This window comes from Neolamprologus brichardi, chromosome 17, assembly GCF_056152115.1.
Source record: "Neolamprologus brichardi isolate AB-2024 chromosome 17, ASM5615211v1, whole genome shotgun sequence".
Taxonomy (NCBI): domain Eukaryota; kingdom Metazoa; phylum Chordata; class Actinopteri; order Cichliformes; family Cichlidae; genus Neolamprologus; species Neolamprologus brichardi.
The window spans coordinates 10,424,117-10,450,035 of record NC_142120.1 but is presented as its reverse complement, the minus strand read 5'-3'; the positions used below and the strand labels follow the sequence as shown (position 1 = coordinate 10,450,035).

At 42.2% G+C, this 25,919-nt stretch overlaps 1 protein-coding gene across 6 annotated transcripts in view; it reads left to right on the top strand.

Annotated features, from left to right (window-relative positions):
* wnt5b (wingless-type MMTV integration site family, member 5b) overlaps positions 1–24,762 on the top strand; it is an 87,830-nt gene extending 63,068 nt beyond the window's left edge. For 3 of the 6 annotated variants that reach the window (XM_035908170.2, XM_035908163.2, XM_035908164.2), the window contains 6 exons: positions 13,000–13,148; positions 14,033–14,120; positions 14,400–14,559; positions 17,860–18,152; positions 22,550–22,708; positions 22,794–24,761. In XM_035908170.2, coding sequence (XP_035764063.1) covers positions 13,033–13,148; positions 14,033–14,120; positions 14,400–14,559; positions 17,860–18,152; positions 22,550–22,708; positions 22,794–23,093 — 1,116 coding nt within the window. In that variant the 5' untranslated portion in view covers positions 13,000–13,032 and the 3' untranslated portion in view covers positions 23,094–24,761. Of the gene's footprint in view, positions 1–8,321; positions 8,597–12,999; positions 13,149–14,032; positions 14,121–14,399; positions 14,560–17,859; positions 18,153–22,549; positions 22,709–22,793 lie in introns of those variants that run through there. The other 3 variants (XM_006780672.3, XM_006780671.3, XM_035908168.2) reach the window with 3 other exon arrangements.
* The last annotated feature ends 1,157 nt before the right edge of the window (positions 24,763–25,919 follow it).

The window sequence follows — 25,919 nt, the reverse complement described above, 5'->3', positions numbered from 1 at the left end:
TCTGTCGTATAGTGCTGGTGGATTTGTCCTCTGCTTTTCCTTCTGATGCCCTTCTGAGCATTATTCCTGTGCTGTTATGATGCCTGAGAGGCAGGTTATCAACTAGGGGTTTGAAGGAGTTGTACCCCTGTGGGGATCTGCCTGCTCCTAGGTAATCATATAATCAGATCAGATCTTTGTGCTGTCCAGCTGTTCACACCTTGCTGTCTGACTTAGTGATGTTACTTTTTTCTGCTTTGGATCTGAGGGATTGCTGCTGCTTTCTGGTCCAGCAGCCATTTGGCATTTGTGTTTTAGGGATGCCTCCTTCCCACAGATGTTCTTTCATTATTGCACAGTCACAGCTCTACTTCACCTTCTGTTATGGCACAATATACATGGTCATTAAGAGCAAAAAGACAAAAAACGTGATGCACAAAAGGGTGGAGACAGCAGGAGGTCAATGCCAGGAGTTGCAAGCCTATTTTCTGTGTATCTGTGTCGCTCTTTTTTACATCCATCTCTATCTATCTTTACCTCCATTTCTTTTTATTTGTTCATTTTTGTGCACTTTCTCCTACCTCTCTCTCCCTCTCTGGCAGCTCTTCTGTGCTTCCATCTCACCACAATGCCTCAAAGATTGTTGCATGTGTGCATGCATGTCTATGAGTGTGTGTCTATGTTATGCACTGCCGCTTTGCTCCAATTTTTGCACCACACAGGCTGCCTAGGTGTGTGTGTGTGTGTGTGTGTGTGTGTGTGTGTGTGTGTGTCCCTTCAACAATGCTTTTCTTTTCTGCCAGCTCTGCAGTCTGACATAGGAGATTTTTCAGTCCGTGTGCTCTCTCTCCCTCAGTAGTCAGCATTTTGGCATTTTCTCAATGCACTCTGTCATCTTTTGGCATGAATAGCCTGCATATTGTTGTGTGTGTTTATGTGTGTGCTTGTGTCTGTGGATGTGTGTGTGCATGCATTAGCCTGACAGAATCTCTCCATGTCTCTGTGTTTGTACCGGGACCCATGAAAGTGTAAAACAGTTCATTTTCAATCCTAGAAATTACTCTCGGTGGTGTGGATATACAGCGCGTATACCAAAGCAAAAGCAATGAGCAAATACGAGACTGAGCACAATCACCTGAGTCCTCCCGCAAGACAAGAGCTATTCAAACGATTTAACCAGAATTTGTTCAAATGTTTTTACCTGTTAAGACTTGTTTTAAAGTGGTGTGAAACTTACTCTGGAAAACAGGGGACTTCTTTAAGAAAAGCAAAAGTCACACAAGCAAGCTGTAGGCTTAAAAAAAACACTAACTGGACTTAGTCAAAATCTAAAACCAAACATAAGACCAAAATAAATCTTAAAATACTTGAGCTTTCATACCGAGACGTGTCTTTGAAATATCAACGCTTGAATGAGAAAAATAAAAAATATTCAGGACACAGATGACTCGCCAACAGTTGATAAATGTGCTGCCAAACAGATTTTTACTCACCAGCTGGCTCCCACATCAAAGATATTTTAAATAACGAAAAAGATTTAATTCCAAAATTAGGTTGCGTTCATTTTATTAATCTCACATTATTTTGGTTGCTTGCCACTCGTACACAGAACAGCTTAGATTTGAATCCTCTGAACAATCCTTTTCAAATAAAATTTAGCAAAGTACGTCTTCCCAAGTAAAAATAAGATAATAATTAAATTTTCTATAAACTGCAGGGACTCCTCTCTCATTTGCCTACAGTGACATGTCCCAGTGTCTTCGTTATAAACATTAAATGACAGATAGCTGTTTCCACAGCAACCAGTATGCATGTTTATATGGGTTTATGGCAAAAATTACATGCAGATGTTGAGAATGAGAGTTGAAGAAAACCTTGGACTTTGTGATGATAATGGTAATCGACCTCTGCACAATTCATCTTTGAGAGAATATGAACATCACAATGCTGATGTTCTATTGTAGAAGGCCAAGGTAAGATAAAAACAAGGGAGAAAAATAGATGAATGGATGGTTGCACCTAAGCTTTTGTATGTCTTACATCTCTCAGTGCTACTTGAAATACTTCTGCAACTTGATTGGAATCCACTTGTAACTAAGTGAGTTTACTGGAAATGATTAGAAAATGCACACAGCTGTCTACATAAGTTCACACAGTGTACATCAAAGTAGAAACCAAGGCATGAAATAATTACATGGAGGCCCAAAAAACTGGATGCTGTCAACGAACGATAAACTGAAGGTGTCCAGCTCCATCTCAAGGTCTTATTAATGAATGCAATGAATGATCCTGGGCCAACAGGTAACCAGGATCCCAATGGGTACTCGCAATGAGAGCCAAGGGCAACCATCAGTGCTACACTTCAACGACTGGGCCTTCACCAAAGTGGCCAACTGGAGGCCATCCCTCAATAAAAAGTCACATGACAGCCAGCTGTTAGCTTCCCAGAAGTTTTGATTATGCCTTAATCAAACAAAGATTGAACATATTAGCCAAAAATCAAAATAGATTATGTGGGAACAGCCAGCACTGAGCATCCCCATTAATATCAACGCTAAAGTTAAGCATGGTGGTGGTAGGATCATTCATGTGGGGAGGAGCATATTACCACAAAACCACTACAACACACAAAAATCGAATGATACTGGACCTGATTTAGAGTCTGGTCCTGAAGCTAAGGCATGATCTGTGACGCTTGTCGAATCACTCCTGGGTTGACTTGAGGCTCTCATAACTGCAAAAGATACCTTGAGTAATATATAAAAGGATTATATCAGACTGTTATTATCAGTAAATTAACAAAACGCCCCAAAATTGTTTTATGCAGATTAGTGACACAAAAAATTGAAAATAAAACATGAATTGAATCTATTTTGAGATGATTCTGAAGCATAAAAAAAATGTTGAAAGAGTTGAAATTGGAAGGCTGTCAACTTTGTGAGAGTATACTAGGTTTATTTTAAGGCGAGGGTACAACTTCTGCTAAACATATAGACATTATGGTTTGGGTCAAAGCCCAGAGAAATGAATGTAAGTCAACTGAATGTCCTCCCAAGTGATGGCAACATGACTGCGTGTGTTCTGACCTGACACAGAAGAAGGCTTCCCAGGGATTTACAGGCCATATGAATCAATTCAGAGACGAGCATTAAATCAGGCCAGACCAGCCGAGACTTCCGCTGTTTCATCCCCTGATGAGCATGTGAAAGTTGTTCTGACCCACACCGTGTCTGTGTGTCTTACTATAACTTTCTGTGGGCCAATTTCTTATTGGTGTTACTCTGATATGTGTTAGTGCGTATAGAGCTCTTCCATGTCACAAAGACATTCAGTTCTCCGTCCCAGAGGGTGGAGAAGTTGCTTTTGACATTCATTTGAAGCATGTGTATGAGGGTGAGTGAGGCAGAGAGCAAAAATGTGTTTGTGTCAGAGTGTTTGTTTTTCTCTACATGACCATGCTCATGAATTTCTGTATGTGTGCACATCTGCTGTGTGTGCGTATTTGTTTGTGTGTTAATTTCTCCAGGGAGGGGATTAGGAGACCAGTGTAGTTTTGAACTCCAGGGCACAGGGAATCTGGGGATCTGGCCCAGCCTCAGTGGCTTCTCCCTGGGCTTTCTGATCAGGGATTCAGCCTCTCCCAGGTTTCCTGTCCAGTGCCAACAAGAATTTTCTCAGTTGCGCCACTTGCACTCACACTCACACTCCAAGAAAACACAATGCCATTTTACTCTTAACAGAGTTGATTTAAATCCGAGCAACAAATTAACCTTTTTTCTTTGTGACATAGATTCGATTGTGGGACGATCGTGGCTCAAGAGTTGGCAGTTCGTCTTGTAATCGGAAGGTTGCCGGTTCGAGCCCTGGCTCCGACAGTCTTAGTCGTTGTGTTCTTGGGCAAGACATTTCACCCGTTGCCTACTGGTGGTGGTCAGAGGGCCCGGTGGCGCCAGTGTCTGGCAGCCTCGCCTCTGTCAGTGCACCCCAGGGCAGCTGTGGCTACAATGTAGCTTGCCATCACCAGTGTGTGAATGGGTGGATGACTGAATGTAATGTAAAGCGCTTTGGGGTCCATAGGGACTAAAGCGCTATATAGATACAGTACATTTACCATAAATTTGACAAGGTATGTAAACATTCCTCAGAGAGTTTTTGAGTTCAGATTGACATGACAGCATCACACAGTTTCTGCTGATTTGTTAATTGCACATTGGATTGAGATTTCCTCCATACCATTACACTACCAGCAACAACATAAACTGCTGATACAAGGCAGGATGAAGGCATGCTTTCATGTTGTTTACACCAAGTTATGACCCCATCATCATTCAGATGGTGGGGTCATAAGGTGTTTTGTGGTCAAAGATGCTTCTGCATACCTTGGTCCTGATGAGTAGTTGAAGTGGTTCAAAGCAGTCTGGCCATTCTTCTCTGACCTCTGACATCAACAACGCACTTTTGCTCAGAGAACTGCTGCTCACTGGATATTTTCTCTTCTTCCGACCATTCTCTGTAAACCAAAGACATGTTTGTGTGGGGAAAACCCCAAAAGATCAGCAAATCTGACAAAGTCAGACCAGCCCGTTTGGCGCCAACAGCCATGTCACGTTCAAAGTCACATAAATCACCTTTCTTCCCGTTTTTCATGCTCGGTTTGAACTTCCCAAAGTTGTCTTGACCATGTCTACATGCCTAAAAGCATTGAGTTGCTGCCATGTGTTTGGCTGATTAAATATTTGTGTTAACAAGCAGCTGCTTTAGAAGATGGATTTAATCATCCTGATGTCACCCCTTGTTTGTGGAGTACAGCTTTGAAGGACTGAGTTTGACTAAAGTGTCTGTTCGAGTCGTTTGAATCAGATCGAAGTGTTTATCTCGTATTGCTTGCTAATACGATAAGCAAGGTGAATCCATAAGCTGTATGGGTGCATCACACAGACACAAAACAGAGCAGAAAATAACAGCAAACCATAGTATTTGTGTCATACTCTCATTAAAAATGGTTGTTTGTGGTCACCACTGGCACAAACATGAATGAAGTCCAATTCGCTTAGGTACTACCTATCAGACAGCTAATCAACCTGGAACAGGATTATTGGTATGTTGCCTATGCATATGTGCTTCTGTGCTAAGAGAAGCACATAGTTGAACGGAGATGATACTGCAGTTAGGTTAAATGCTGACTGGCTACAAAATGGGCTTGAACAGGAAAAGGAGCGACAGCAGAGTCCACCACATAAAGAGAAGTGCGAAAAAACAGTAGCGATTTCTTTTTTTTAATCTGCATGAAAAACACGATAGCAGCTGCAGTTGCCACTTCCTATTTATTTTAATTCTGGGTAGCTGTTGATGACAGCTAGCAAGTACAATGTGTAGACCAACCACCAAAGTCCCTTTAGTCCACACCCATTTGTCACTCCAAGCTGCCGCGCTGCCACACATTATGCCTTAATACAATTTAATTGGGTGAATGGCATAAAAATTGACCCCCGTAAAGAGGCACATCAGCTGTAAAGACTTTCATAGACAGCTGGTTATGTAGATTGTAAATTTGGGCATTTGAAATGGGGCGATACAAGTATTGACCCACATTTGGAGCCATTCACAATTAGCCATTTTAGGCAACTGCAGTTTTTGGTACTTCCTCTGTCGGCTTTAATTCTCAGACCCAGTCATTGTGCACTTGTTTGCAATATTTTAAATGGCTTTGTTTTTGGCAAAGTAATACAAAACCATATACTTTAACCTGATATGCCTTTAGCTGAACCAACTCTACTGTCCAAGTATGTTGACATACAAGAAATAGTTGTCCTATTTATAGAAATAGATATGCAATCAAGGCTAACAAAAATTGCACATGTGGTAACACAGAGCAGCAGATATACAGTACCGAGACACACTTCATGGACATGTTAAATGAAGAACAGTAAAGAGTAAAAAGAAAGTGTTGGTGTTCGTGACATTAAAGAAAAGGGAACGTGAGAGCGACTTCTTATGGACTTCTTTCTGCACATCTGATTGAAGAGAGGGACAGATAAGAACAAAGACGGCAATCTGACTTTCAGACTGAGAGAGAGAAACAGAAACGCGTGAGAGATATTGAGAGATGAAGGAGGCACGGGCTTCGTAGTGGAGTAACAGAACAAAGCAGAAGGATGCAGAGAAACAGATGGTGATGCAGGGCAGAGAGATGTGTGAGAACGAGGGAAAAGGAGACAGAAAGACTGCGATGGAGAAGTGTAGAGAAGATATATTTAGAGAAAGAGGGAGAGAGAGTTTTAGCCTCCCAGCTAGAGGCATGACTCATCTTCTGCCAGCTGACAGAAGGATGGATGGAGACAAGGAAAGGGGGTGGGGGTGGTGGCGGGGTGGACAGAGCTGGGAAGAGGAGGGATGGAGCAGATGAAGGAAGAGAGGGGAGCGCAAGTGTGACGGAGGAGGGCGACAGACAGGGAAAGGGGGACAGCACAGAGAGAGAGAGGGGTGATGAAGGGTGGAAAACAGAATAGAAGAGAATGAGTTTCCACAGGCCATTTTACATGCAACCACACATGTACACCGAAAAAACAAAGAGACAGATATAAAGCCCAGGGCCCATCTCAGCTGCTTCCAAGTCCCGCTGAACTTCCCCCAGGGGTGTATGTGTGTGTGAGAGTGAGAGAGGATGATATAAGCAGCAGATTTCCCCGCAGCAGTCTGTTGCCGCACACGTGTGTGATTGTGTACGTGCACATGTGTGTGTTTTGGAAAGGGAACAGAGACATGAAGAGCACTCGGGATGACAGAAAGGAGGCGAGAGCGGCGCTGGTATAGTAAGCGAAGCAGGTAGTTTCGTCATCACGTGCGGCTGTGGCTGAATTTCAGTTCTTTCTCTTGCTGCTTTCTTTGTTGAGCGTCTGCACAAAAGTTGGTAAATATTATATATCTGTTCCAGCTTGTTCTTCTTGTTGTTTTCCAAAGAAAACAGCAGGGGCTTAAAGCTGTGCGTGGAATAGGAGAGGCTTCATTTGAAAATGCAGTTTCTGTCATGGCACAGTAGACAGAGTAGGTGTGCTAGGTGATAAATCACTGCGAACCCTTCATTAAACACATTCAGTAAAATCGAATCTGGCTGTGTGTTTATTGTGGAAATGGATTAATTATATAGTGCGTAGAATATTAGTTGTTAGTTGGCAGCATTGTTCATAAAAAAGACTATTCCTCAACTGCTCAACTGGTGTTTGAACTCGCTGTATATACAGACATCTGCATTGCAAAAGCCTCATTGAGAAAACCCTTGAATCCCTGCAGGCATCTGCAGCTCTGCAGGACTTCTGACCTTCGGATAGAAGTAGCAAAAAAAATCACAGTCTTGTTTGCCTATTGAATGCAATAAACTTGTTTATGCTCATACTATGTCTTTATTGTGAACAAATTTCAGAAACACCTCTTGCATTTAGAGGGCAGCACCCAATGAGAATTTCAGGCATTTGTGCTTTACGTGTTCATAAAACATGTAAATCTTTAATCGTACTTGACGTTTTTCCAATACCTGTAGTTACTATGATTTTGACCCATGGATGGTAAAATTCTCATGTCATATCTGCAGATTTTTCTCTTCTGGCTTCATGTCTTAAGTCATTAGAAGACATGGGAAATCACTTGTGATATTAAGTCGGCCTTGAATAATTAAAATGCAGTTAAATGTTGCGCCAAATCACAAAAACTCTTTATATTGTAAGACAAAGACCCTACAATAATACAAAGTTAAATGTGAATGCATTAGTGATAATCATAAACAAAACGATAATGGTCACTGTTGGGTCCATTTTTTGATACGTTGTTATTATAATATATGAAATTGTATATCGGAAATTCCCGCATATTCATCATAGGTATGAATGTGATTTTTCTGTGGTGGAATAATTGTACAGCGTACAGCATTAATGACTTTCAAAAACAAGAATTGGATGCACAAGTTTTGGACAATTAATTTTCGATTTTCTCTAAACCACAAAGGGTCAAAATTAACATAAAATTAGTAAAATCTTTTAATAAGTGGTGCTGAAACCTCTACAATGTCTTTTAATTTGACAAGGCCAAGGCCTATTAACCTCTCATTAATGATTACGATTGACTGCAACTGGTAATTTCTCTTTGCCAGCATAAAAATGATTTGTTTGACAGCAAGTCCAAGGACCTCGGTGAAGATTGATGGAGGAGTACTGTAGATTTCATAACGTGGGACGCCATTTCTAAATAACTGCAGATTCCAAGTTCTTCAGATGTGTCACCACGGTGCAGAAGTCTGGAAGAAGACCCGAACTGTCAGCCTCATTTGAAAGAAAACTGGTTAGGATGTTCAGGAACAGTCCAGGAACCACCAAAGCTTAAGCTTGCGATGAACTGGAAAATGCTGAACCACCAGGATCATTGTCCATAGTGAAGCCAGTTTTACATTGTCATGGACTGAGAGGATCCCGACCAAGAAAGATAAAAAAAAATCAACACCTTCAGGCACCACTGAAATTCGCAGCTACCCACATGGACGAGCCAAATACCCTCTGAGGAAAGGCTTTATAGTCAGACCTGACAAAGTTTGACCACGATGAGAAGAAATGTGTTTGAAGGATTCAAGGTGAGGCTTTTAAACCTAACAACACTGCACCATACGCCATGTATGGTGGTTGTAGCATCATGATCTGGGGCTGTTTTGCTGCCAGTGGTACATTGCGAAAAGCGGATGAAAAAATAAAAGAGGACTCTCCCCAAGTCAACAGCTAGACTGTTGAAACTTTGACACAGCTGGGTGCTCCCACAGAACAATGACCCCAAACACAAATCGAAACTGGTTTTGGAATGGATAAAGCGGGCTAATATTAAGCTGCTTTCCAAAAGCCCCCAACCTCAACACTATTGAAGAAATTGTCTGCCAAAAAGAGTGGTCAAATATCCAGCCACAAATATGCCAGAAGCTTGTTGATGGCTACCAAAAGCATCTGATCGTGGTGCAACAACCTAAGGGATATTTATATCCCTTAGGTTGTTGCACCACGATTTGTGAATTACAGAAAATCTCAAATAAATGCAAACTCATACACCCAATTCTTCTTTTTTAAAGCCATCAAAGATGTATGCTGTACAATCACTTCACCCTGGAAAAAGATGGGTTCAAAGAAGTTAACAAAAGCCTGAAATTACCATGAAATCCATGCTTATGATGAGTGAATACAAACTTCTGACCACAGCATTAGTATTTAGTTACTTTTTAAATAAAATGTTGTAATTGGTTTTACTTTAATTTTAATAATAGACTATTTTAAATCAGATTTTACTATAAACTGCCTAATTGGACTGTGTTAGTACTGATGCAGTAGCCCTGACAGGAAACACCATCTGATTTTGATGTAAGCTCAGGTGGTCTCCTTGACTCAAACACAAGGCCAAGGTTTTCCTGCTTCCTACAAAAGTAAAAGCAGGTACATTAAAAAAGTGCCCAACATGATTAGACAAAGTTTCAATTGCCTTTCAGTTGCTGAGTCTACTTTAAATATTTTCCTCTAAATACAGTCAGTTCGCAGCAGTGACAGTGATTTTAAAAAATAATATTTAGCATTTTGTCCCGAGCAGCTTCCAGCAATCAGCTCAGGCTCCGTCAGCTGCCGCTTCCCCTGCAGGAGAGAACGGGCTGGTTGTTTTGCTGAATTCTGGCACTGTAGGCAATAAGAAGTGAGGCTGTTGTTAATCCAGCGAGGAGCTGCCGACTTTCTCAGGCATTGCTCCCTGTTGCATGGCTATTGCTCATATCCTCTAGGGACAAGTCCCCCCCCCCTCTCTTCTCTCTCCACTCCCCTCTCTCTCTCTGTATCCATTACTTGGGCACTCCCTCTCTCTTTCACCCTCTCTATTTTCCCTCCTTCATCTCACTTTGTCCAACTTTTCTGTGCCTCTCTCCCACCCCACCCTTCGTCTTTTTTACCCTTTCCTTTGACTGTGTCGAGCGCTACGGATAAACTGCGCCTCCTTGTGTTTCTACACGAGCATCACAAGTTGGCAGTAAACCAGTCTCAGCTGACACACATCATGCTTGCGCCGCTCCTGTAGTTCTGAAGCTGTAGGTCATGTCCCAGAATAGGTGGTTGACCTGTTTTTCTTTTTAGCGCCGAAATCAATCTGATTATTTTTAATTACACGGATTCTCAGGAGAAGAGTCCTCTTTATATTTGTAGACATTTCTCCAAAATGCAGATTCAGCTTCAGGAAAGGGGTTAGAAAAAACACAGTGTGCGGAAGACTTGAAGTGACTGAAAGTGACTTCTTTCTTATTTGATTTGTCTCTTAAAATTAAAGTTAAAGGTTAAAGGTAACTTTTACTGACAAATGCTGTGCAGCAAGGCATCAGTAGATGGAGCTGCAGTGTCATTCAAACTGCGTGCTGTGTCTCAGCCTCTCATTATGTTCACTTACAGTACCAGTATATATACATAACGGCGTGTATAGCACTGAGAATGTGATTAAATAAATTTGCTTACTTTACATCTATAAAATAGCAACATCCTGCAGCACATGCTGTCTCCTTGTAGTCATAAACCGATAGAGTGGAAATGTATGCTTGAAGTATTCAGTTCACTTTAATCCTAATAGCTTTACTGGCATGACTACATGAGTACCAGAGCGCTGTATGAAGGCATGGATGCAGACTGACTGAAAAAGAAAATCTGAACGCGTGTATTTGGGTCACTGTGTGAGGAGGAATAGATGTGTGTATCCCAGATGAAGACACAGTTGTCATAGAGACCTCGGAGTGAAATGTCACTAGCGAAAGTCAAAATAAAGAAGTTTTCATCTACAACTTTATGCAGCTTTGGTTTTGTTCGAAGAGTCCGTTTATTCCACTGTCAGACTTTGACCCGCTCACATAAAACACTGCAGAATGTCAGTCACATGTGGCTGCCACTTAGATCACTTAAAAACAAAATGTGTGTATGTGTGTGCGTGTTGGGGAAGTTTATTGCAGGTCTATTATTATGCAGAGACCAGAGACACGCCACTCTGTGTTAGTGCGCTCCACTTTGACACCGACAGAAACTCCATGTTTAGTGAACGGGGAAATACACATCCCCGTTCACTAAACCTCTCTCAGTGAATTGTTTAAAAAGAGAAATTCGATATTTTTGATCCTCATGGGTTTTTACGCACTCGGGATACACCTTAAGTTGTTAATTATATATTTTTGTCGTATTTTACGCAATTAACGTATATATAGGCAGCAAAGGATTTTCACCATCGTTTTGTGTGTTAAATTATATTACTATAAAGTTTCGTTACGTATAGCCACTATAACCTGTGGGCAGTGTGTCGTAATATTCTCGTATCCCGTCGTTGTTTCTGAACTTGGTGAGCCTTGTGGTGGTTTTAAAAGTGGTCACTGCTCTAACGAAGCCCAGTATATATCTGCTTGCCTGCTTGATTAATGTTCTGAGTAGTTTCTCTGGATTTCAGGAACTCCCAGTCCGGTCTTTTCCTTTTTCTTCCCTCCGGTTGTGGACGCGCTCTTTTGAGAGGCATTGAACCACATTAAACAGAGCCTATTCCTCCGCAGGTTCACCGCCCACCGACCCATCGTAGTTTGCTTTTGACCGGGTTATGAATTGAGGAGAACTCGCTTCAACACGCCTTCTCTTTACTTCTAGACTTTTCATTACTCCTGAACGCGCGCGCGTGTGTGTGTCCAGCTACAAATGTGAAATGTGTGTGTGTAAGACGTGGTAGCATCGCCTTTTATATTTGCTGACCAAAAGAGAGAGGATTAGGCGATTTTGAAGCACTCACCTTTTATTCAAACAAATTATTCACTTCAGCTAGTCAAAGGAATCTGACCCACGTGAACTTTTTTTGTAGGGTTGATTGAGGTTTTTCCAAAACGTTCGACCCCCATCACGTCTTTGAACTTTGTTCGCGTATTGCGCTTAAACGCCCCAGAGTAATCCCTCTACTAAAATATATTTTATATATACAGTTTAAACATTGAAACACTGTCCTGATTACATTTCACCCAAACATAAACGTAAATAAATAAACACTTTTCATTTTTAATTTAACGTAGTAAAATGTCCCAACTTGATGGACCGTTTATTAAATTAATTAATCAGAGAGGGGGGAAAGGGATTAGAAAAGGTATTAGCTGTGTTATTTCGGAGGTGATGCTTAAAATGGTCACCAGAGAGAATCTCTGTCTATCTAACAAGTTTTTGCTCATGTCAAATCCCAGTGAACAACAACCTCATAGTCCTCACAGGTGTTAGAAGTGGTTTGGCGTTGAAGGTTCACAGTGTTAAATAGTCATCTGATTTGCTTGCACACAATCACCGGTGCATAATGTATAGAGGACTGAGGAGGGGAGGGCAGAAGAGGGTTCTGAGGTGAAGTGGGGGTGAGAGAAGGAGGAGGAGTGTATACAAGAGAGTGTGTGCGTGAGAAAGAGATAGTGGTGGTGGTAGTAGAGTGGCCGTAAGGGGACAGGAAGAGCAAGGAACAGTCGCTTTGCTGCTCAATTAGTCTTTTAATATCCTTGCTAATCTTTTCTTGAGGCAAAAACGGGATCGCACTTTTTACTTTTGTACTTTTGTTTTATTTATTTTATCATAAGGCCCTGGATTTCTCCAGGGAGAATTCATATCGCTCTGTGCGTAAAATCCAAACTCATTCCAAACTATTTTACGCACGACTTAGACCTGGGATTTCAGCGAATCAACTGGATTATTTGACCTTTAGGAAAACGTTAATGTGATTTCAGATTACCCAACGACAGTAAGGTCACCTGAAAATTACAATCTCCGTCTTTTTATTGGATTTTTAAAAATAGCTTTTTGTAAATATAGTTGATCAAACTAGAGACGAGAGGATACAGCAGGCAGAAACAAGTGGTCGGTAGGAGCAGATTTCGTCGTACTCAAACCCGCCGCTTTGCCTCCGGTCAGGCCTCTAAACCGTCAAAGACTGAGCAGGACGACTCCTCATTCACTGCTCATGTCTCCTCAGCAGAGCACTTTCCCGGCGTTGAAGCGGCGGACCATGGACAACAGGCCTGTCCGGACAAAACGAACCGGTGCCGTCCGACATCTGCTGTTGGCTGCTGCCTTCCTTGTCTGCAGCTCGCAACTGCTGATGGTGGACGCGAACTCGTGGTGGTAAGTAAATGATTGTGCACTGGTTTCTGAAAGTTATGGTTAGTAGATTAACGGCGACTAAAACGTGGGTGAGTGAATTATGACCCTCCTCAAATTTTGTGCCGCCAAGAGAGCAAATAAGAAAAACATCAGATTCGCACAATAGACCAATTTTTGTTGATTTCTGTAATGCTGAAGCATCATGAATGGAATTTCTTTGAGCCATGGCTTCACTTTGTGCTGCTTCTTGCATCTGTGCTTGTGTGTGTGTTTTGGGGGTTAGTTTTGCGTGGTGCGCTAGTGGTGGGACACTAACAGTGAATGGAACAAATGTGAAGGCTCTGTCACAATATTTACTCTGAGCCCCAAATGGCATTGCATGGCGGGCTGCTGCTGTGCCTACAGGATCGCAAATTAGCCACACTTGTTCTTGACTTACAAAAACTTACTGCGGTGGCCCAGTTCAGGGTGGCTCTGTGGAATGATACTGCTAGAGGTCAGAATGAAATTACAGGACCAGATGTCCATCTTAGAAGTCTAGCCGTTAAAACAGCCTGAGATACTCAGTAGTTTGCACTCATGTTCAAGACTAAAAGGGAAACTTTAATAGCCCAGGTGATCTGAATAGATTATTACATGATTTTTCTGTGTTAGGCGTTCAGATTTGAAAGGAAAGGAAGTGGCTGCAGAGATGTTCACCAGAAGACTCTTATCTATATTTTATTGGCCACTTGTACCAATAAACCCAGCATGTGTCTGAATTTTTGCCCTCTGCTGTGCTGACCTCTACTCACAAAGGAGTCACAGATTCCATAAACTCAGTTTGAGGCTTTTCTGTTTAAATTTAAACATCTACGTTTTTTTTAAAGGGTAAATTCTCAGTTGAAATGACCTCTGTCTCTCAGGTCACTCGGTCTGACCCCGATGCAGCGGCCAGAGATGTACATTATTGGAGCTCAGCCTCTCTGCAGTCAGCTGTCTGGTCTCTCCCAGGTAAGTTAGTATCTGTGTGCTTTGGAAACGATTCTCCTCTAAGTCAACAAGGCTTTTATTTTGTTAGAATAAAAGCATATCTCAGTTTTGCACCTCTGATTCTTCTGCATGATTTTTTTAAAGAATAAGCCCTGATCTTCTTGTCACTTCCTTTTCTGTACCCTTTTGCAACCTAACTGGGGAGATGGTCAAATAAAAGCGCAATTTCCCTGCAGGTACCACTGAAATATAAAACTGTTAACCAGCTAATGTCTGCTAATCTTATCTCTGCTGCTGCAGGGTCAGAGGAAGCTGTGCCAGCTGTACCAAGACCACATGACCTATATTGGAGATGGTGCCAAGACAGGCATCAAGGAATGTCAGTACCAGTTCAGACAGAGGAGGTGGAATTGCAGCACAGTGGACAACACTTCAGTGTTTGGGCGGGTCATGCAGATTGGTGAGTTTACTGTAACTGAGGACGAAAAAAAATGTGATTAAAAGAGCATGACACAATGGTCATATTGTGCCTTTAAAAGCTGTCAGACAGTATGAGACTAACAGCAAATTACAATCTTCTGTTTTCAATTCTTTTTCTGGGATTTTATCTTTTCAAAATCTTATCACCAACTATTCTATAAATGCTTACATGTGCTTGTTTTGTATGTCAGCTCTGTTTCTGTTGCTTCTTAAACACAAGATATTTCAAACTGAGCTCCTGCCATCCTAGAAAATTCAGATTACATGTGTGTGGGTTTTATGGCCCTCAGTCAAAGCAGACAGATAAAGAACTGTCAGCGGCACCACAGCTAATGTGTGATGGCCTGTTTCAAAACACCATATAAGCAACAGATAACAGAGGCTCAGCATCCAGCCAAAGGCTCACTTTCAACTACAGCTCTTACTTCATTGTGGCAGCATATGTCTCCTCTCTCTTATAGTTTTATTCTGGTGATTTTTTTTTTAAGATTATCAGTTTTAAAAAGAAGATTTATTCCACTTTTTGGTCACATTCTATAAAATAGATAGCTACAGGTTTTGATTACATTTATTTTTAGCCTGTAATTGTATCCAATAAAATATGTCATATATAGATATGAGTTATGTGGTAAAAAGACGGGTAACTTGAGGTGAAATAGAAAAGAAGAAGTGGAAAGATTGTTGTTTGTTAGTGCAGTGGCATTAAGATTAGCATAAAAGACATATCACATAAATAGTGTTAAGCCAGATGCTACATATAACATATAAATATACATAAAACACACATATATAAGGACAGTGTAAAAATATTTTTAGAGATATTAAGATGTCCCATATTTCTCATTATAAAAAGTGGTGTCATTAGAATATAATATGTGTGTAAAATAAATGTCCTTCAAAATGTTCCTATTTCCGCATTTTAGGCATGATAATGCCACAAGCGTGCTGTTCTATTTAAAGAAATCGATCATTAACGATCCCAAGAAATTATAAAATAAAGAGAAACAGAACTCAAATTCAGACTGAAAAACCTCATTAAAAATCCAACATATGACAACATCTGAAATATTAATTTCGAACCAACTATTACCGTGAAAAAAGCCGGTAAACTTTACGCAGGCGCACTAAAACGAAAAATTTAGTCCTTCGATTAAAAAGACGGGAAAAAGAAGCAGTCACAAAGGAAGACTTCAGTAGGCATAAAACAGGAAAGGCATGTACGCTTTATGCATATCTCCAGTATTTTAATAAACAGATACCCGGAGCGCAGATTTTCGGATCGATAACTTGCGCGTCTAATTCCCAGCAGGCGATGTGGGAATCGCCTCATCAACAAGTATGTGCCAAATCCGCTGCGGGCTCTCTCACTCTGCCTCCATGCCTGTCTTTCTGTTGACAGTCTAGCTCCAGGTTTATATGGAGGTGTTAGTCGGTCCATTGTCCTGCGGCTCTTCTTTTGAAATGCACTGATGAGCTGACACCGAGCCGGCAGATCCGGACCTGCTATTTGAAGTCTAGGCTCATAAAACCACTCGCTCTCTATCTCCCTGTCTTGTCTGGCTTTCTTTATCCTGCTGCATAACATGAACGGATATTTGCATGCATACCTTCCTGTCTTGACTGGCTGCTGTTGATTCGGGGCCACAGAAATTGTGTAATATAGAGACCATTGTGCGTTATTTAAGTAATAATAAAATGCAAAAAAAACAAAAAAAAAAAACAAGAAAAGTGAAAGTTTTGCGTTCTGTATATTAGAGTAGGGCATAAACACTAATAAATGGTTTGTATGTGTATAAGAATAATGTGAAGTAGGGTAATATTTAAAAAAAGCTGCAATATTGTAGCTGTAGAGACCATGACAGTAAGGTGATGGCGAGAAAGACAAAAAGCACATTTTGTTTAAATCTTTATTTAAATTGAATTTGAAGGTAAGCCCTGTGTAAGGTTACTCTTTAAATAAGCACTGTTGTAGCAGCTTTATGCTGGAAGCAAGGGCAGAGGGTGTAGAGATCACTCAGTAAGGTCGTGCATATGGTATATTTTAAATACAGATATTTTGCCCTTTTCAAACACTCATATTGAAGCTAATCATCTCAGTGAATGCTGCCTCTACCAGGAAAAGCACTTCAAAGCTCCTTGTTATTCTCATGTAAATCATGGTGTTTCAGAGCACTTAGTCTCCACCTGTCAGGCCGTTGTCCTTGTCCTTGTCACTTCTTTGTGCGCTGAAGTGTGTATTAATGCAGAGAATAGGACAAGCAGGCTGTCTTGTGTATTCCACGTTGGTGTTAGTGAATGGAAATCATTAATATGGACCAGTCTGTGAAATGTATTGCATCCAGGCCACTTCAAAGAGCGACCAAGACTGTAAAAACACAGTTGTTTATTAGAAGCTAGTCGCATTTAAGCAAACTCCTTCAAAGTGCATTACTCTGGCTGGAAATTATGTAAATTGTTGTGAGATGACCATCTACAGTAAATGCACAGTGTGACAAACATTCCCAGAAGTTTCTTCCATGGATTTTTGCCCAGTTCCTTTCTTCTTATTCCTACATGTTATCTCCTTTAAGGGTCAGTTCACCCAAATTACACAAACAGATTATCTCTGGAGCCATCGAGTCATGCAGACAGTTCGGTTTTATTTGCTTTTAGGATATCCATCACTCAGATTTCTGCTTTTAGCCCCATACAATGGTGAGGATACAGCAGTACAATTCTTCTGAAAGTTCTTTATTTGTTTATTTTTTTCAACTAATCTCTCTTCTTTAAAGTAAAAAACTGTGGGGAGGAATGTTTCAGATGTATTTCCTTTTGGCTCTGAGCTCCACGAGTTCAGTTCTTATGGCATGAGTGCTGCAATGATGATTTGTAATCTGGTAGAAGTAACTCTTTAACGTTATGGTTGGGAAGCCAGGACTTGGACAGATATACCCAGAGGTCGACCACATGAGGAAAACTGATATGCTGGAGAAACCGATATGTTTACATCATTAAATGCTGCACGTGCATGATCTGGCATTTAAAGTTGTGGAGTTAACCAGGTATGAGGTCAGGGCCTCAAATCACTTCTATTGTCTATTGTTAGTTCAAGTGGGGTGTGGGGCTGTTGGCTGTGTGTTTGTGTGTGCATATGTGCGTGTGTGTGTGTGTGTGAGAGAGAGAAGGGGTTATTTAGCTGTGCAACTACCTGTGTTTCCTGTCAGTGATGTGACAGCAAAACTGCAGCTTTACTGTGTGTCAGAATTCACATGCTTAACTCCTGTTTTCCTTCCTCCATCAGGCTCCAGGGAAACAGCCTTCACCTACGCCATCAGCGCAGCCGGTGTGGTCAATGCCGTCAGCCGTGCGTGCCGCGAGGGCGAGCTCTCCACCTGCGGCTGCAGCCGCGCCGCTCGCCCCAGAGACCTGCCGCGTGACTGGCTGTGGGGTGGCTGCGGTGATAATGTGCATTACGGCTACAGGTTTGCTCGGGAGTTTGTCGACGCCAGGGAGAGGGAGAAGAATTACCCCCGAGGGTCACCCGAGCATGCCCGGATGCTGATGAACTTGCATAATAATGAAGCAGGGAGACAGGTATGGGACAACGAAAAAAAAAGCTTTATCTCTCAACAAAACCATCGCTGTGTTAACTTTCCCAAGGTTACTGTTGTCTTCTTCATATGTTTCCCTGTCAGGAATGTGTGTAAGCTGAGTGGGCCTCTGATTGCCTGACCGGGCAGTATTTATATGCCTGTGTGTGTGGGTTATTTATTGGGAGGGTCCAAATGGTATACTGGTAACGCCCTTGGAGTCTGGCGGGGCTGACAGGTCAGAGCACATTCCTCCGGTGTAACACACAGGCACATACACAGACATACAACAATCCAACACTGAGAGGGGCTTTAAAGGACATTTTACAAGACATTAAAAACAAGAGAGACAGACTCAAAGCTGGGGTGGTATGATGGTCATTAAGCTTCCTTTCCACTCTAGTTACTGAACAATGGCAATGATGGTGATTCAACAAATGGTCTAGTAACTGAAGTTGTCTGGAAGGTTCTCAGGTAGGGAGAGAAAGAAACCTCTTGCCTTTCTCTCTCTCTCTCTCTCACACACACACACACACACATGCACACACCTTTCTCGTAAACTCTCCATTTGCCCATTCTGGTGTTCCCTGGAACAGGAGAACACGTTTATCTTCACTTAGAGAAGCTTTGTTTAAGCTGTTTACAAGACAGAGACGCTGCCTGTGCATGTGTGTGTGTGTGTGTGTGCTCACCTCAGCTTCATTTGATTTGTGTATGAGACGGTGAGCCTAGTTTTGTGCGTGTGTGCGTCAGAGGTCAAAGGTGAGGGTCTGGAGAGGTTGTGTTTCTGCTGAGAGTCCCTTTGGGGCTCTACGAGAGTATATGAGGGAAAGATCTACTGCTGCAGCAACCTTTCACACGCACAGTTCAGTGACATACGCATGCTTTTTTGAATGACTTTTCCTCCTGTCTCCCGTTTGATCCTTTGCTTTCATTGTTGTCTGTCCATCGAAACGGAAGAGAGGCAAAGGGAGAGATGAAAAGGAGGAGAGCCACAGACAGGAAGACAGTTTCTCTCCTTCGCTCTATCCCCCCGGCCCCACCCTGCTTTCTGTCTTTCTATCGTGGACACGCTGGTTTGTCCTAAGCAGGATTTGTCTTGCTTGGTTGAACAAGGCAAACCACAGGGCTTTTGTGGAGGTGACAGCGGTGTCCGTGTGTGTATGTGTGTGTGTGTGTCTGTGTGTGTTTGCAGCCTCATTTGATTTGTGTGAGCGGTGGACAACGTGGTCGTCCGTGTGCACAAACGTCTGGAGACAGAGACACAGGGTGAGGGATGGACCTCCGTCACACTTCTGCGACTCTCAAAGACTTTCGCACACTTACGCACACACAGACACACACACAGACACACACAAATACACACGCAGAGAGCTACTAACTTCCACTGTCTCCACATAAATCAAATGAGGCAGCGCTTGTTACACAGACCCAAAAAACAGCCAGACATACATTCCCGGCCTTTTTTGAGACGCCTCTGCTCTGAACACACAAGATCATTTTCAATCAGTATGTCAGCCCCCGGGTCCTTTTGTTAATGGGGGGGGGGGGGGGGGGGGGGGGGGGATATCACGTGGCACTTTAGGTGCTTATCTGTTTTTACTTTTTGGTTAAATGTCATCACTGTCTGTAGTATTGTGCCTTACTGTTCCAAAGATATCCGATCTTACTTTATTGCAATGAAATGTACGAGAAAATCGCACCCAGCACATCCCAAGTGTTTCCTAAAAACTCAGTTTATTTAATTCAGCATAAGTATGGTAATCCAGAAGCTTCAATCAAGTGCTGGCACAAGCAGATAGAGTATGCATGGGCCAGTTTCACCCAGTGTAGAAACACATTTACTGGTGCTTTGCAGCTTGGTGGACACATGTAGCTGAAAGTTCATTTTTTGCTTTTTCATTCAGTGTTAGAGCAATCTTTGAAGGAATCTAAATCTGCCCGTTACAGAGCATCAAAAGCAAAAACAAATTTCAGTCCTCCTTCACACGATTAGATTAAAATATAGGCAACAATGTAGCCAAATATAGCAACATTATCCTTCACAGAGCAAAAAAGAGGATGAGGCAGGGAGACGTGTTGCCATTTTCATTCCTCATTCACTGCTTACACTGTCACAAAGGGTGGGCTGTGTTCTCTGTTTCTCACTCTGCATGCACACACACACACACACACACACACACACACAGAGCTCCTAAACCCCTAACCCTGTCTGAGTAAAAACCTATTGTGCCTGACACAGAGACTGTGTCTCCACCACGGATCACTGAGCGTGTGTGTGTGTGTTCATCAGGTCCAGTGTCACTGTGCCCAGCAGGCATGACCTACCAAATAGCTCAGTGTGATGCTGGACACACACATGCATGGTTTGAGCAACATGAGGCTATTGGCAGGTAGTAGTATGTAATGAAAAGCTCTATACATCAAACAATGATATTCAGAGTAATGAAGGAAATGAAACAAAGTCACAAAATTAAGCACTGGCTGTGGAGAAATGTTAATTGGGAAGATTAGCACAGAAAAACATAGTAATGGCCTCCCCATCCTTGTTACGTGAAATGTTACTGTCGCTGTAAACATGTCATAAACCACACAGTCGGGAGTCTCAGCGAAAACAAAGGCTCGTAAAAATGGCAAGGAGTCATAAAACATGAGAATTTCCTCCCTTAAACTTATATCTGAAAGTTTTTCTTAATTGTCAGAGTCCCAAGTTGCACCAGTCTTCTGAAGCTACAACACATTTCTGAAAGGTTGCATTATATGGCCTTTCTATTTCTTCTGTTCTTTCAGTTTAAGTTAAACTTAAGAACGTATCAAAGAGAGAATCACCAAAAATCATTTTACCCTTCCACAAAATGACACTGTCCCCTGTTCCCCGTCTGACGGGGGGTCACTGAGGTCGGTTCATGGGATTGGAGGGTGCCGAGTGCTATGCCTGCTGGGTAGTAAAGTAGAGGAGAGGGAACAGGGGTGGAAGGTGGGGGTCGCTGGGGAGGCTGTTTGGGACGCCGGGGTTAACAGAGGTGAGAAGGTAATTGAGATCAGGCAGTGTGCGGAGACAGAGTGATGGGTTTTATTTGTCTGAGGGTGAATCGGGGGGAAATCGGGAGTCAGAAGAACTCGATTCGGCAAGAATTGCGTGGAGATGCGCTGGAGTTTGTTTAAGTTGTTGTAGGTGCTTGCTCAATACCAAGAACAATTTGTACTTGTTTGTGTGTCTATGCTTGGGGTGTGGGTGTGGGTTGTTTGGTTTGTTTATATTGCGGTTTAATTGACCTAGTAAAGCTGCAGGGGTGAAGGGCTCCCCCTAAAGCCCACTGCTGTGAGGACAATAAATCTTAGATTTCCTGTTCCTGTTTTTCTAACAAGGCCAAACGCTGTAAAGTAGGAGCTGTTTTATCTTAAGGAAAAAAAAAAGCTTGTTCATGTTGATGTGTTTAAATCAATAATTGTCATGTTCCAATTATTTTCAAGGGATAGTTTTTTCTATGGGAACTATGTGGGAAAGACCACTTACAATAGAGGAACATTTCCTCCTGTTAGCGGGCCTTTTATTCAAAGTCAGCTGTTTGTCTTACTTTGGTGGGGTCATGTTGACAGCAGCGTCGAAGAACAGCACATATGGAGAAAAAAAATCACTTTCTTTGCTTTCCATTCTCCCTCCTGTTTATCTGTTTCACTCTGCGTTCATTGTATAGCCCACCTAACAGAGGTTTCTTAAATAAACAGATAATTTTGCCCCCACAAAGCCAGTTTTGGAGAAAATGTTGCAGTGTGTGTGTGTGTGTGTGTGTGTGCGTGTGTGTGTGTGTGTGTGTGTGCAGCAACATTTGCACGACTCATCTCTTCTTTATATTTTGGGGTCTTTTAATTGGCCGTTCCAGCAGTGTAGCAGCTCCATGATGCTTTTTTATGTTCCCCTCTCACTATGTGCTCGCTGTAATGATGAGAGCTGAGCAGTTACAAATTTTTACCACTAGATGGCAGCAGCTTAGCAGCAAATCGATTGTAAATCTGCACCACAGAGCTGGAGCTAAAGCTCTGTGAGACTGAAGCATCACAATGACAGGTATTAGGAGGAAAGAGAAACATGAGTTATTTTGCTTCAGCTTGTGCATAGTAATCCCTCCCACTGCACTTATCTTAGTGTATTTTACTGTATAGTAACCTTTAGTAGTATAGTATGTAGACTATTTTTCTTTTTACTAATATCTCTTTATTCACTTTTTCTTCCTGTCCTTTGTTAATTTCCCCCATGTGGGATTAAATAAAGTCTACATCTATGTCTGTAGTGGAAAATTTATTGTGTAAAAACTAATGTGGAGTTTTGGGTTTTTTTTTTTTATCTCTGTATACATTTTGATTATTTAACATTTATGTCTTTTTCTATTACTCCAACAGGCGGTTTACAACCTGGCTAATGTGGCCTGTAAGTGTCATGGAGTTTCGGGTTCCTGCAGTTTGAAGACCTGTTGGCTCCAGCTGGCCGACTTCAGACGTGTTGGAGAGTTCCTGAAAGAGAAATACGACAGCGCAGCAGCCATGCGGGTCGGACGCAAGGTACTAAATCCATTCATGTCTCTGTCTCCTCCCTCAGGAACCATTTTAAGTGTTGCCTCTGCTAATCCTGTCCTTGATCCACCAGGGAAAGCTGGAGCTTCTAGACAAGCGCTTCAACCCACCCACCACTCAGGACATGGTCTACATCGACCCCAGCCCGGATTATTGCCTCCGCAATGAGACCACAGGATCGCTGGGCACCCAGGGCCGACTCTGCAACAAAACCTCGGAGGGCATGGACGGCTGCGAGCTGATGTGCTGCGGCAGAGGTTACGACCAGTTTAAGACCTACAAGCACGAGCGCTGCCACTGCAAGTTCCACTGGTGCTGCTACGTCAAGTGCAAACGCTGCACGACGCTCGTGGATCAGTTTGTGTGTAAATAGCGCACTTCGGGATTTGGAGGAGGCGGCGGTGACGACTAAGGGCGCCGGAGGTGACGGAACGGTGATGTTTCGAGAGTTTTGTTCAGGATTAGACGCACAAAAATCAGATTTCTGACAAATGTCCTCATCTCCCACCATTTCACATCAAGCCAAGCAAAAAGCAAAAATAAATAAAAACTGCATAGCACCTGTGCAGCATATTTTTTGGAAGTAAATAACACATCATTGGATGGAAAGGTAGGGCAAAAGACACCTCGGATTTTTATTTCCCCCCACCCTCTGTCATCGCTTTCTGCTGTTGTCTTTGGAGTCCTGATCACAATCATAAAGGAAACAAGCAAAGCTGATGGACAATGAATGATACTGAGGATGAACAACTGGATCTGTGAGAGGAGATGTGACTGGTGTGAGATGAAAAAATAAATATATAATTAAATAATAAATAAATACACAACTCTTGATTGCTATTTAAAGAGACTCAAATAAACCCAGGACACAGTTTGGACCCCACCCTTCAGAGAAATCTATTGATGCTTTGGGAAAAGTGATCGCTTGTGTCACCATGTATGTTGTCTGACCTTTTAACCCTGGAAGAGAGATTCTGAGATTTAAGAGATATGTTATCATGCACGGCAGAAATGCAGAAAAGTTCCGATTGGTGGTGTAAATAAGGTAGGAAATTAATCAAAAAGATAAATAAATGAAAAGTAGGAATACACAAATGCGCGCACAAGCTGCATCTGTTTCTGTTTCACAACACAGTGAGGTTCAGGGAAAAAAAAAAACTCTTCAAAAGACTAAATGCACCACCTGTTTTGTACAAGTAGCAGCAGAGGGTGTAGCTGCTGCTGTTCCTTGTATCATCAAAGCAGTAATTCTGCACCCGTGACCTGACAAGTGTGACTATGCAGGTTAATGAGGCTTGGTGGTTGAAGCCATCTTGACACCACGGCTGTTTAAACAAGCAGCTCACACCGGCCGTCCGGCTCCGTGACCTTCACGTGACAGCGAAGTGAGCGAAACCTCCATTAGTGAGATTAATGTGCTGTACCTGCCTTAATGAAGCCACACTGAGAGACACGTTCGCTGTGAGTGGACATCTTCATCTCGCGTTGTAGCGCAACTCGATAAGAGCAGCAAACAGCCCCCGTGGTGTCGACTTAGCAGTCCTGTCGTGGCGTGATTTTTAGCCCGTTTCTATTGGCTCAGTTGTGATACAGATGTTAGATGCAGTTGGCACGAAGAGGACAGAGTGAGCAGGCGAGCGCGCCGTGGAAACTCATGAACGTGCAAAGACAGAGAGGACTGCAGGTTTATTACTTTTAACAAAAAGAACAAATAGTAGATGAGAACAGAAAGTATATTTTATTATTGTTTTTGATTCTCCTGTTTTCTATGTTTTTATACATGAGCATTACTGTGTATTCTTTTGATAAACTACTCTTTGAAAAAATGAGGTTTTCTGTGTTTTAAGTCTGCTGCAGTTCTTCCGGGAAAGTTCTTATCCGGGCCAACATTTTTCCCTGTCTTCCCCATCAACATGATAAGCACAGACACGTCTTTGTCATCGGGGTGGCTGTTTTCTCAGGTACAGGCAGAACTTTATTAGGGACAACAAGACATTTAATCTCGACTTAATCTGCACATTTACATTTAAATGAACCTTAAATCACTCTTTCTTGATCATATCAGTGTTACAGTAGCCTAAAGACATGAATGTTCTCACGTCCATTGTTTTTATGTGAATGTATTGGTTTTTTTCCAATATAAAAAAAGTAAAATATGATGTATGTTCATAAATGACCTTAAGCATCTGATTTATTAGTAGCTTACGCTTATTAATCATTCAGCTTTCTTAATTTTCTCACGCCTCCTTGAGACCTTTGATTCCATCAGATGGCCAAACAGCTTGTCCAGTCCTGGACTCTTCTTCTGCTCTTTTATATCTAAACCATCAAGGCTGGATTCTCCCACAGCCTCTTTATGGAACCAGCAGGATGGCTTCATCATGTATCTGCAACTGTAAAATATCCCAGCAGAATTTGCTCAAAGCTGAATGTCAAGTGCACAGTCACGGTTAAGCAGGTCTGTACGGTGACCTTACCAACAATCCCATTACTTTTAGCTGCTCACGAGTAATTGGATTAGACTACTGACCAGAGCACCATGACCGACGTACAGCGCTGTCCCTGTGTAATCCTCCTCACCTGCTTTTGTAGGCAATCTGCGCTTGCTGGTTAGGTAGTATGATCATTTCAGTGTGCACGTGTTGGTTGTGTATCTACAAATGCATACCTATCAGCCACAATATTAAAACAAGCTCCATGGCAGAATTGGCCTTCTTCAGCCGGACAAAACTACAAAACGAGGCAGCACCAAAGCTCTGCAGATCCTAATCACATTTTAAAAAATCATTGGTGTGTAATTAAACAAGGCAAATTCTTAGGGGACCCACAGGAAGCAGCAGGTCTGCTCTCAGTATCTCAGCACTGGACACAAGGGGACATCCGAACCCACCGTTTTAGGCAGGTGGTTTTAATGTTGTGGCACATCGGCATATGTGTGCATTTAATGAAGATTAGAAGAGTGAAAGTGTAACGTGATGGTCGGTCTAATCCTTTTTACCTGACAGCCATCTGCTGTTGTGATGCCGCTAAGTTGAACTCTCTGAAACAAACAACCAACAGTGAGTAATTCTTCCTTTCTTTGATGAGGCCTTCTCATCCCGTGAGAATATTACTGGTTATGTTTACAAAAATAGTTCAGAAGAGTATGGATGCCAAACTGTCTGACTTAAAGAGGACCAGAAAAGGTTTGCAAACCGGT